Source organism: Prionailurus bengalensis, chromosome C1 (assembly GCF_016509475.1).
Source record: "Prionailurus bengalensis isolate Pbe53 chromosome C1, Fcat_Pben_1.1_paternal_pri, whole genome shotgun sequence".
Taxonomy (NCBI): domain Eukaryota; kingdom Metazoa; phylum Chordata; class Mammalia; order Carnivora; family Felidae; genus Prionailurus; species Prionailurus bengalensis.
The window spans coordinates 74,081,851-74,095,259 of record NC_057345.1 but is presented as its reverse complement, the minus strand read 5'-3'; the positions used below and the strand labels follow the sequence as shown (position 1 = coordinate 74,095,259).

General features: G+C 41.5%; 1 protein-coding gene across 4 annotated transcripts in view; it reads right to left on the bottom strand.

Moving 5' to 3' along the window:
- Window positions 1-11,465: 11,465 nt before the first annotated feature.
- The window catches only part of LMO4 (LIM domain only 4), a 52,531-nt gene continuing 50,587 nt past the window's right edge, over window positions 11,466-13,409 (bottom strand). For all 4 annotated transcript variants that reach the window (XM_043575504.1, XM_043575501.1, XM_043575506.1 and 1 more), the window contains exon 5: window positions 11,466-12,836. In XM_043575504.1, coding sequence (XP_043431439.1) covers window positions 12,825-12,836 — 12 coding nt within the window. In that variant the 3' untranslated portion in view covers window positions 11,466-12,824. The remainder of the gene's footprint in view (window positions 12,837-13,409) is intronic.

Genomic DNA, 13,409 nt, shown 5'->3' with positions numbered 1-13,409 from the left:
GGAGGAGAGGAGCAGGAGGAGTCCCATCTCTCATCCTCAGCCTGGTGCTCGGGGCCGCAAGATCTGTACCCACTCCTGCCTGCTGGAACTTCCAGGAATCGGCTCTCGGGCTCCCACTGTTGGACCATTCATTTTAGACTATATTTACAATTATTTGCCAGTACTGCAATTTCCAGGATATTACACTTTCTCCATTCTCTTCTGGCCTACCTCAGCCTGTGGTAAGTCACCAGGCCCAATTAGAATAAGATCTGAGCTACAAGATTTAGAAAAGAGTCTGTGATGCTGCTTTTTCATCTGCCACATGCAGATATGGTGCTTTAAGCACTGCAGGCTTAGCACAGGAACTCAGTAAAGATCCACTGATTGATATAAATAAATAAAATATAAATTTAAAAATATAAATGTGTCTAAATATAAATAAAATAATTACATATATTTTATATAAATATACTTACATATTTATGTTATATATCGATATAAATATCTGTATTTTCATTTTTTAATTTTTTAATGTTTATTTATTTTTCGAAAGACAAGAGAGAACAGAGCATGAGTGTGGGAGGGGCAGAGAGAGAGGGAGACAGAATCCAAAGCAGGTTCCAGGCTCTGAGCTGTCACCACAGCCTGACATGGGGCTCGAACTCACAAACCGCATGATATCATCATCTGAGCCAAAGTCAGACACTTAACCGACTGAGCCACCCAGGTGCCCCATATTTATATTTACTTTTATATATTTATATTTAAATATAAAGCAAATAATTAAAGATGGTCTCTCGTAACATGTCATATCTAAGTTTCTTGTGTTTGAAACGCCACGGTTCTCACCCATCAAACTCAGCATCTCTTTTTTTTTTTTTTTTAATTTTTTTTTCAACGTTTATTTATTTTTGGGACAGAGAGAGACAGAGCATGAATGGGGGAAGGGCAGAGAGAGAGGGAGACACAGAATCAGAAACAGGCTCCAGGCTCTGAGCCATCAGCCCAGAGCCCGACACGGGGCTCGAACTCACAGACCGCAAGATCGTGACCTGGCTGAAGTCGGACGCTTAACCGACTGCGCCACCCAGGCGCCCCAGCATCTCTTTTTTTTATTCCGTTTTTTATTTTAATTCCAGTGTAGTTAACATATTGTGTTATGTTAGTTTCAAGTGTACAATATAGTGACTCAACAATCCTATACATTACTCGGTGCTCATCGTGATTAGTGTACTCTCTAAATAGGTGATGGGGATTACAGATTGCACTTACTGACACCTCTTTCTATAACAAGTATTTCATAACTCACCCCTTTACCATCCTAAAATAAAATTCGTAGAACATATATGTTTTAAATACAGTGTATTCCCTAGACACACATTTTGAAACAATATAATTCCCTAATATAATATAAAGAAGAAACAAAAGGAAAGCAATTCATAATAAAATAATGTGTATTTAAACATGTACATATGGAAAGCATGAAAAAGTAATCAAATGCTTGCACTGATGTGTGGAATGACAGCCACAAATGCCGCTCAAATAGAGCAGCATTGCTGCTAGCGACGTGATTTTTCTCCGTGTCCAATTCTTGGCAAAGTTTTGAACAAAACAAAATATAATCTTCCCTTAATATACATGGTAGTTGTAAATTCATGGAAAATTTAGCACGTATTAAACTGGGCAGCAAAATATGTAAATTGTAGCTAGGTTTTAGGCATACATAATTATAAGCAGGTTTACCTACATGAATGCCTGGCGGGACATTCAAAGGCCATGTGGGATGCTGCATGATTTTTCAATGAGTGGGGACTGTCCTGAGAACAGCAGAGGTCTCACGTCGCTGGCTCCCACCTTGTTTTGTGACCTCCGAAAAATGCTGCCGGGAACTGCCAAAGCACTCTGTAGGGGGCAGTATTATCCCCATTGAGAACTATTGGTGGAGCCCAACTATTCAAAATTATCCTGCACTCACATCCCCTCTCAGGCAGAACATCTCTTCTGACCTGCAAGGATTTGACTAAATGCCTGTCTTTATAGTGTTGCCACACCCCAGCTCCAAGGGCTAAGGTTGAAGGGAGCCAAAGACCTCAGCGCTACCCAGTCTCGGGGCTATGATGTACGGGGTTACAGGAAGAGGAGATTTAGTTGCATGGTGGAAATACTGAGAGTTCCCTCCAACCAATGAATTAGCTTAAAAGGCAAAACCATAAGCATTTCCTTATTTCACCCTATACTCACTTTGCTCTTTAAACCACTGAATTTAAGGGTGGGCGGTAAATCTATCCCTCTGCACGCAGCATTTGGACGCATCTCTAACACTTCCATTTCTTGTCTACCATATCACCCTTTCCTTCCTTCCCATCCTCTGCCATTTCTCCTAATACCATAGATTCATCCCATATTTGAAATATTTGGGGAGATGGTCTCTGGTGTCTCCTTCTGCCTCGCTTCCTTTCTCCTCATCTGAAGGAGAATTCCCTCAGGAAACCAGCCTGCTCAGAGGAACACGTTCCCCTCTATCAGTTGCAACATCAGTGCATTGCAAGTAGAGCTAGAACTTCGGAGTGGCTCTGAAAACATTAACTAAGACAATAATAAATTAACACAATAGTCAACTAATAGCACCGTGATGCTTTCATGTATGAATTGGAATGTGAACGCTGAGATTTTCATTTCATGGTTGAAAAATACACGAGTTGACCCAAATACTAATGTCTGCATTTCCGTCATTTACATATCATGGGTCAGTAATCATTTCTTGCCTAAATGGCTTTCCAAATGAAAAGCTGTAATATTGTAATGGTTTATCATATTTACAAACATCGCATTGTGTTACCCACTTGGTGCTTTGGATTCGCAAACAAGCAGATCCCATTCTCTGAGAAGACACGAGCAGTGCGGGAGAGGAGCGAAGGGAGTTCCCCCCACCCCGAGGAGCGACCCATTTGTTTTTTCCTCCCTAACCTTCACCACCCCAGGATCCACTGGGACCTCCTCCAGCCACCTCATTTCTCCCGCGTGCTCTTTGGTCAGCAGGGGCCCGGGATGGGCTCTGCCTGTGTCTTAGTGATTGTTCTTCTCTCTGGGGCCAAAAAATCTAGCTGCTTGAAATGGTGGGAGCTGCAGAGAACCGAATGTGATATTTGGGAAGCGTAACGCAACCTGATGTCTTCTATTAAAGTTCAGAACAACATCAAGTGAAATGTCTAAGGTGATTTTTTCCCCCTCATTTTCATGCTAGCATGATATAAATCAGCACATGACTTAACTGGTCTTTCACCTAAACCCCATCCTAGACGCCAAACTTCTTTACCATGTCCTCAGTTACCTGCTCCGTTAGGGATGTCGCTGTTGTCATCGGGCGCTGTGTCTCTTAGGAATCTGTGTTTTTATTTTATTTATTTATTTAACATTTATTTCGTTTTGAGAGACAGAAGGAGACAGAGCGTGAGTGGGGGAGGAGCAGAGAAAGAGGGAGACACAGAATCCAAAGCAGGCTCCTGGCTCTGAGCTGTGAGCACAGAGCCTGACACGGGCTCAAACCCATGAACCGAAGATCATGACCTGAGCCGAAGTTGGACGCTTAACCGACTGAGCCACTCAGGTGCCCTGTGTTTTTAAGAGATAATATAGAGTTAGAACCACACATTAAACAAGGAGCTGGAGTAGCGATTACACTTGGTCCCGGCAGGCTTGGTTTACACATCGGCCTTGCTCTTTAATTATAACTTGGGGTTGAATGTCAGCAGCAAGCATTTGTGAGGACAGACCCCGTTCCTCATTCACACACACACACATACACACTTGGCCCAAGGTGCTCCCTAGCCAACACCTCCTTTACCTGGCTTCTGTTGCTCCTGCTTTGGCACAAACACTTAAAAGGAAACTAAAGAAAAAATGTTGAGGTCATTTATTAGACTCTCCTGTGAATTTGGTTTCAGGACTAGAAAGCAGTGCAGTAGTTGTATGATTTATGAAATCCCTCCCACTGCTGCTTTTTCTTATTTTTAGGGTGATGTACCAGAAGTGAGTTAGCTAAGAGTTGACCGGTCACATTTTACACCATCGCCTCTGAGCCCTAGAATGGAGGGCATAAAAACAATAATGTGGACAGAGAGGTGGTAGGGAGGGACTTAGCTGTTAATGGAAATTTCTCCTTCAGACCTTCTGGAAAACAGGGCTACCTTTTGAAGGATGAATCGCCCCTCTTTTTTTCTACCTGGCCCTATGTTTAAAAACAAGTTAAAGCTGTGTGTGTGCCCGCAAGTGTGTGTGCGTGTATGTGCGTGTGTGTGCATGTGTGTGTGTGTGTGTGTGTGTGTTTTGAGAGGATCAGGGTGAAAGGGAGGGAGTGGAAAATGATTGTTATCATCCCAAAGTCCTTCTCTTCTAGCTGGCTGCAGCTCTGTTTATGAAAGGCCATAACAAAAGTGAGCTCACGCCTGTGCGCTTCTATGGCACAAGGTTCCTAGGTGCCAGATGGGCACTCTGTGACTGTGCGAGCGTGGATTATTTCATTTCCTACATCTGGGACTCCAAATGGCTGCCCAGAATGCCACAGGAGAGAGGCAGCGCTTCTCAGCTGGGGGAACCCACCTTCACCAGGGATCCCAGGAGAGCAGAGGGGACAAGGCTGGCAGTTCCCAAGCGCAATGTAGAAGTTCACACACACCAGGGCCCTGGGGAAACTTTTAGAACCCAGATCAACATAGATATAAACAATAACCAATAATGTATGTCGGCTACAGTTTAAAAAAAAGAAAAAAAAAGGAAAGAACAAGTGAAAACAAACCACAAGCACTTTCCTGTCTGGCCTCCGAAGAGGTTTTGGGAATCGTGTTTTTTGTTTCAGTTTAGAAATGCCACTGTGACCTTCCAGTCACACACCTCTCCATGTTGCTAGTGGTACAGATAAGTGAACTGAAATGGTCTGAGGAATGCCAGCATATACCACAGCCTTTTGGCCTCTTTATCACTTTATTTCGATTAATGGGATGGGGTATATTGGGGTGAAATAGTAGCAATAGTTTCCTTTTCCCAAGTACTGTACCGAAATTGAGTGTACCACTCGCAGAGCACTTAATGCTCTTCAGAAGAATGCAAAGGACAGAGGGTCTAAAAAAGCAGGTTCTTCCTGTTTTTAGGTTTTATTGTTGAGAATCCTCGCCATCGCCTCCATTCCTTTCCCCTCAAAAATCGTTATCCCAATCACTCAATTTGTCCTGCAGGGAAAGCAAATTTTTACAAGAATATGTGACAATGTTAAAAAAAAAATCTGACAGTTGACTTAAACTCTTTTGCATAAGATATTTACAAACCACAGCAGATTAAAGGGGGGTTTTATGCATTTTCACATCCTGCTTGGTTTAAAGCAGCAATTTTCTGCAAGGACAACAGAGAAAAAAAAAACATGCTTTACACTGCTTATATTAATTACATTTTTTCATTACCCGTCATGTTTTCTGCAGGCTTGTGTATTATTACTGCAAAATGTAATGAAATAGAAAAGGAAAAAAGAATGGACTTCTGGGAAATTTTCCAATTCTTGAAATGCAATGTTAATTGAGAGCTATTTTTAGGGCTGCACAGACAGTGCAGGACCCAGTGCCATCAGTACAAATGGGTCCAGTCCAGGTGCAGCTTCCCCAGCGACAGCCCGGGTCTCTGCCGCTGGAGAGCTTGAAAACCTCCATCTTGCTTGGTGCCAATCTACCGAAGGGCATGGAAGGATTTCTGCAGATGAGCCACCCACCAAGGTAATGACGAGGACGACCACAGCAACAACTCGTGAGGGGAGCTGAGGGTGGAGCCCTGTGAAGCTCAGACCACAGTGATTCTTGGGAGTGAATCCCAACCTTTCCTTCAACTTCCACTCCATCACAGTGAAAGAGAACCAACTAGTATTAAGGAAAATGCTGACCCAGAATGAAATGGTTTCCAAGGCCCTGAAAACGAAGAATCCCCAAAGCGCCCAGGGGGTGGTGACGGACAAGACCCTTTGTCAGGAACCTTTTTCTGCTGCTGGAGAATTGCAACTTCTTAGTCCTGGGCATGTCCTACCAAGGACTTGATGGCAGTTGTCTGAGAACCAGGAACTTGATGGATTGGAGAAATATTGTTCCTCTCATTGCTAAACTAAATAGACCATAGAACTGACTTCCTGTTTGATTAGTCTGAATAGGTGACTCTGGAATCCATTGATGTCTTTCTGTATTACTTCTGTGCCCCAGAATTCCATTTCCTGATGCTGTGTTAGAACCAACCTTGCAAATGATGGCGAGGCCTCGTAAATACATCTACAGGGGCCGAGTATTCTTTCTAGGAAGTGTCTCACAATGGCTTCAAGGAATTCAGGAACTCTGAGCTCATTTGAAAACTGTCAGTCTCAACATACCAGAAAGCATTCGAGGCTGTCTGAGTGTCCTAGCCACCCCTAAATATTAAACTCTTGCAAATGCAGTCTGTAAAAAAAAAAAAAAAAAAAAAAAATTAACAATAACAATTGCTAACACCCTTAAATTCCTACAATTCTTATGCTACTTCCACTTTCACCAAGTAAACACAAATGTCCATAAAAGTCATCAGACCAAAGCTTGCTTTAGGCTATCAGACTTAGAAATCCAGTTATGAGCGAGATCCACCCCCCCCCCCCTTACAAGCAGCAGGAAGGAACAAAGGTTAGTATTTTGCAGCCAGTAGTCTTCTCAGAGCTCTGAGGCGAATACCCTGCTTGCCCATCCCATCTGCTCTAGGCTGTCCTTCCAGGATCTCAGTCAGAGTCTTGTGCTTACTCTGAAGTCAGCATATTGTGACCTCTACTGCAATGTTGTCATCAGATGCAAGTTGGCTGTCTCTCCCAAGACCATTGCTTTAGCACGGAGTGACACATTCTTTGGGGTAAAACATGTAATCGAGAAATTCCAACATTCTAGGAGTTTCTTCCAGTAGCGAAAGTCAATTACAAGAGCAATTGGTAAAAACAGTGGTACGCAAAGTGGGAAGGCAGAATGGAAATTGTGCATGAGAAGCAAAAGTTTATAGCTGGGTAGAGAAACATGAGTTTCCATTCCCCATTGCCTAGATTCAAATGAAGATTAACCCACAGAGCGCCTGTCTAGCCTGACCCACATTCAGTAGCATTTAAGGCTGAGCTAACTGGTAAATATTTGGGGCTTCTATCTCCTGCTCATCACAATGATAGTATCAGGCAATCTTCTAAGCTGTCCCTGGTTTACTCCAGCCTCTCCCCATCTTAATCACTTGCTGCTCCAGATTTTGCCTTTTTGGACTTCTGTGCTTATATTAATTGGTATGTCCAATAGTATATCCATAGTCTGTAGAACACCTTCCTGGAAAACGCAGTCCATTGTGATTCCTGGCTGAGATGGTCTTTCCAATAGCTACTCCCCCACAACACCTTTCTTCCCATCTGCATATACAGGGGGAAAACCAATTTTCTCTGATTACAATCCATCCCGCCACAATCACCAGGACAGACTGGAATGTTCAAATAGCCAACTGACTAAAATGGTTTCATGAGAGTTGTTTAAAACATATGTATATTCAATGTACTACATGTACATGATAAAATAAATAATGTCATAGGGCTTATAATAAAAAGCCACAATCTTACTCTTTTCATTCTCAATGCCTAGCCCCTCTCCCCACACATAATCATATCTAGTAATTTATGTTTGTTTATCTATTTGTTTACAATATGCTAGTGCGTATTTTTAAAATTCTACTGGGGTTATATCTTTATTTTTCTTTGTATAAATTTTAAATAATAACTATCTACTCCTTGCAATGAATGTGTAATTCCTTTACATTTTCCCCTCCCTCTTTATCTCTTTCCACCTGCTAATACCTATAGCCTTAAGGTTCTCAGATTGGTTACATTTGTAGTGTCAAATAATATACCCAATGTCTACTTCTCATTTCAGCAACTTCATATGTGTTTGATAAGGATATTGTTGGCTCTGTCTTTCCCTCTTCCTCCACACCTCCTCCCATTCCACATCCCTGTATCTGTTAACTCTACTTATACATATCCATTGTCAAAATTGATAACATTTATGTTCTCATAATGCAATCATAATTAGGTCTTAAATAAGTTTGTGTAGGGGCTGATTATAACAATTAATAACCTATAATCTATAATGCAGGGTTTATGTGATCATAATTATATAAATACTTTCACTTGTGACTGATTTCTTTCTTTCCTGAGACATCCACCCAGCTGCCTCTGAATTTCTGCTCCCACCTGGATAACTTGCTCCCTAGCTGCCGCCCACTCGCCTGCTGACTTCCTTCCCTGCCCTTCTAGGTGGGAGCTATTCTTTCCTGGATCTCATGCCTTCCTCCTTCATGGTGTTTTCCACTTTACTGGAGCTCATTCTCAGTTTCCTTCTTCAGAAGTCTAAACTATCATTGCTTACATGTTAGGTATGTCATTCTCTTCTCTACTTGGTTAGTAGTTTGGCTGGATATAGAACTCAATGGTCAAAATTATTTTCCCTCAGAATTTCAAAGGCATTGTTCCATTGTCTTCCAGCATCCAGTGTTGCTAGTGAGAAGTCAAAACCCTTCTGATTTGTGTTCCCCAAAAAGTAACCTGTGTTTTCCTGTACTGTTTCTCTTAGGAATTTCTTTTTTCCCTTTGTATTCTAAAGTATCATAGGTATGTGTCTAAATATGGACAAAAAGTAGTTTGGAGGCCTTTTTATAGAAAGATCTATTTAAAAAGGGTTAGAAAGCGAAGCCATGTTTTGTTTTCTGAAACTCACATTGATATTAGGGAAGAAATAAATCATAAATGCACATTAACATGATTTTTTCGTATCTGACAAATCGAATTTAGAGTGTGGAGTTCAAATATTTATAGCCAAGTAAATAAACACACCTCTTGGGGAAATGCCAAAGTCACTAATTTTATAGTGTTTTTGTTTTTGTTTTTTTAAAGTCCTCAAAGGCTATAAAGTAGAGGTTATCCATTCCTCCTTCAGAAAGAGCCTGGGTGAGAAGGAAAGAACATGCCTAAATTTCTGACATGTTCCTAGATTTACCAAAAAAAATCAAAATTATTTGACTACATTTTAAGGGAATGATGAATATAATCAAGAGGGCTTAAGGAAGAAAGAATGTAACAAAGCATTTCCTTGGATATGTTTTGCACAAATACCTCATCATATAGTAAATGAACCTGGATTTTAGATCATACAGATCTGGAGGGGAATTCTGGCTCTGCCATTTTTTCGTTATGTGACTCTTGAGGAAATTACTTGAATTCAATACATGTTAGTTTCCTCCCTCACTTACCCCTAACTCTACTTGTTCAACATTGAGGCTTGGGGAGCTATAAATATTCTGTATCCAGTGTACCATGATGAGGTACAAAAGATGGGTTTATAAATAACAGAAAGTTAAATTAGAAGTTTTGACTGATGCACCAAGATACAACTGATGCCGCATTCCAAAGAAAGTGCTAGACCATGTGCAGAATTTCCAAAAGGAGAAATACAGAAGAACCAATTGCATAATCCTTGAAATCTGTCATTCCCATTGAAGATGTAAAAGGGCCCTGAAAGTGGAACTTAAGGAAGAATTTCGTGAGAAGGATTTTAGAAGACGCTTTGGGATTCTGGGACTCCTATCCTCCTAAGGAAGGCTAGTGAGCTCTGGAGACCTTGATGCATATCTCCTGCAGTTAGGAAACAAGTGGCTAGTGCCTAGGTTATATCTCAAGAAGCTAAAATGGCCCTTGGAAGCAAGGTAATAGACTAATGGGCTACATGTAAGTAGTAACTACTAGGGGTACTTGAGTGGCTCAGTCAGTTAAGTGTCTGACTTTGGCTCAGGTCATGATCTCACGGTTCATGAGTTCAAGCCCCATGTCAGGCTCTGTGCTGACAGCTCAGAACCTGGAACCTGCTTTGAATTCTGTGTCTCCCTCTTTCTCTGCCCCTCTCCCACTCACACACACAAACTTTCTCTCTGTCTCTCTCAAAAATACATAGACATTTTAAAAAATTTAAAAAAAAGAAGTAACTGCTCACCAAGGTTTGTAAATACTAAGAATTGATGTAAAAGTCTGTTTGTAAAGGGATCTGACAAAGGAGTGGTTTCATAGACTAAGGAAATGCATAAGAATTTTTTTTCAGGTGCCTGGGTGGCTCAGTTGGTTAAAGCGTCCAACTCTTGATGTTGGCTCGAGTCATGATCTCACGGTTCCTAGGTTCAAGCTCTGCATCGGGTTCTGCACTGACACTGCAGAGCTTGCTTGGGATTCTCTCTCCCCCTCTCTCTGCCCCTCCCCTGCTCACATCTCTCTCTCTCTCTCTCTCTCTCTCTCTCAAAAATAAAATAAATAAATATTTTTTAAAAAAGAATTTTTTTCCTAATTTAAACACATCTATCTTGAGCTCTAGCATGTTTATTTGCACAATCCTCTTTTTTCAGTATATATTTCTATACTTCTCAGAGTTAACTTTGTGATTCTACATTCATAGGACATCTGCAACAATTCTAAGCTAGCACCTAATTAAAACACTGGCCAGCATTCATTGAGAACTTTTCATGTGCCAAGCACTGTGCTAAGTGCCTCATACCTTTTAACCCACATCAGTCATAGCAGTAGGCATTTTTACTGCCATCCTGATGATGAAACTGAGGCAAACAGAGGGTAATTTGTTCACTGATTCATAGCCAGGACGTGGCAGAGCTAGGGTTCAAGCCAGGTGGTCCAGCTCTAAGGCCTGAATTCTTAGTCATTATGACGTTTGCTCTCTAAAGGCTTTGCAAGAGCAGTTGCAAAGCAAGAAGTGCCCTTCTTTCTATTTTCAGCAAATATGGCAGTCTTTCATCATTCCAACTCATCTTTTTAAGCCTTCAGAAAAATTCGTGCTGATTTGGAAAGCTCCTCCAAAACAAATAAAATGAAAATTTCAAACCTCTTGGAATTACTTTTCAAAATTAAGTTTGTATAGGAATGGAATGGGAGAGAAAATAAATGAGTAAATACGGTTCTTGGTGTCCAAAACTGGCCATTCATCAAGACGTGTCAGCAACACGCAACTTAAGTTTGATGAGTTCAATATTTTCAGGACTAGCAGAACTTCTCTTGACCTGTATAATTGAGCAGAACTTCTTGGTTAAGATGGGCCTGGGGCTGGACCTCAGCTCTCAAGGCTAAATTTCTTCATTCCATAGTTCTTCCAGGTCACTGTCAAAACCACTGGTAATTTTACACTGCAGTGATCTGTGCCTTTTCCTGGCCTGAGGATAAATAGAAAACTTAACAGTTCTGAGAGCTGTTGACACCATGTACTCAGAAACACAATCAGAAAATGTTAAAAGAAACCCTTGAAGGATGTGAATGAAGGATGTGGACATTCGCACATGGAAACTCCCCACGTGGTGCCAGCTTTGCTCCCCAGCTTGGTAGCAAAAAAAAAAAAAAAAAAAGAGGTCAGAGAAGGAGGCAGGGTGTATGCCTGAGGCTTTAATGGAACACAATAAAGGATGAGCACTTCTAGTAAGGATTGAAATGCCCATTCATTGGTAACTAGAGGATTCTAGGGTGCTCGAGAAAGACGTTACAGTGATACAAGGGATGACTTTGGGGTGATTAGGAAAACCCAGTCTCTCCCTAACCACTGTCAAAAGTAGCTACTGGCTCTCCTATTTGGCAAACACACCCTGATACATTTTAAAACTCATTTTCCCCTTTTAGTATGTAGCCCACCCAATCTGAGTTCACCCACTTACAGAAAAGCTAGAGAGGTGAAGACGTTTTCTGAAGCCTACAATTGGATACTTGGTCTGACAACAGGACTGCCTGTTTGAACGGAGAACAGTTGTAGTAACTTGTGGTCTCTATCAGTAAGAGCAATAAGAAAAAGTTAAGAAAAGGGAAGGGACGGCTGAAGGTAGAAAGAAAGTGAGCTATAAATCCTGGCTTTGAAACACACACTAGACAGACACCCAAGGGCTCAGATCTAAATCCACTCCAGCCCTGGATCCTGCTCCAGTACCCTAATATCAATATCCCCAGAGTCTTCTCCTCTTTACAATGAAAGACTCTTCGTTTTCCTTTCATAACTATAAGAGTCTCAGGATGTTTCCCGTCTTATTTGCCAGGGATAGATGTAGACGGCAGCATTGTCCATTTAATTACTATTCACTCAAAATAAATGGCTTTTGTTCTTTCATTCACTTACTCAAAATATAAATACCAAGTGCTGATCTAGATACAGGAGATTCCCAGATAATTAAGCCATTATCCTAGTCCATGGAAAAACAAAGGATGTATAATGTGTTACATGTGAAGGCAATAACAGAGGTATATGTATGATACAGTGACTGCAGACAAGAGAGGGTAATTAAATAGCGGGGATGGGATTCAGGACCCAAAGTATTCTGATAAATAATGATCTAGAAGGAAAAACAGGAAGGGTCTAAGGCTTTTCTCTCACTAAAATAAGGATTTAGGACTGGGTGAATACCCATCTGAGACTTCCTCCTGCTGTCAACATGGGTTGTATAGGTCTTCTGCTAAGCCCTTGGATTCAGATGCAACGAGAGTCTCGGAAACAGGAAAAGAGGCTGTTTAAGTTTTTTTTTTTCTTTCAGGGTTGAATAAATCAACAATGGGACAAGGAGCAATGGCCTTTGACAAATCCTTGTGTCCAGCTCAAGTGCAAGGGAGCACGTTGCTTAAGTGGAGAATACACCTGCCCAAGGTCCATCCTGGAGGTGAGACACGGTGAGGGAGCACTTCCGGTCTTGGCGATGGGCACACTGAATTCTGCTCCACAGCAAGTTGAGCCATGGAGAGGATTCTACTGCAGCAGCTGAAAACGGATGATTAAGAGGCAGCATAAGTTGCATGGATCCTGTCCTAGTATTATGCTTTCTGAAGATAATGATGATGAACGAAATGACGAATGAGCTATGATATTTCTATAAAAACCCTCCTGTCCTCTCTAGCCTCCTTTTCTTCTCCTATTCTCTTTCCTGTCTCCAAATCCATTTCTCTAACTCTTTGATGATTCAAACCCCTTTTCCTGTAAAGACAACCTGAAAATGTCCTCCACATCGACTCCGGAGCCACCTGAAGTCTGTCTCCCTTGCTAATGACGACGCCTATCCAGCTGACACAAGCCATTTTTACATGGAGTATTTGATGGTTCTGTGTTTTGTTCTGATGATTGTTAGCTCTTTTGGTTCATTGGTGTTGGAAATAAATCACATCTAACCTCTTTTGTACTAAAATTAACTGTCTCCTTGGACTGATTATCTTGCCCTTGGTCTCCGCAGAGTTGTACCCACAGGATCTTCAACGTGCCTGGCAGCCCAGAGGGTTCGCTGAAGTTACACATTGTGGGAAGAAAGGCTGGCTTTCCTAAGCTTCAGTCAAGAAGGCT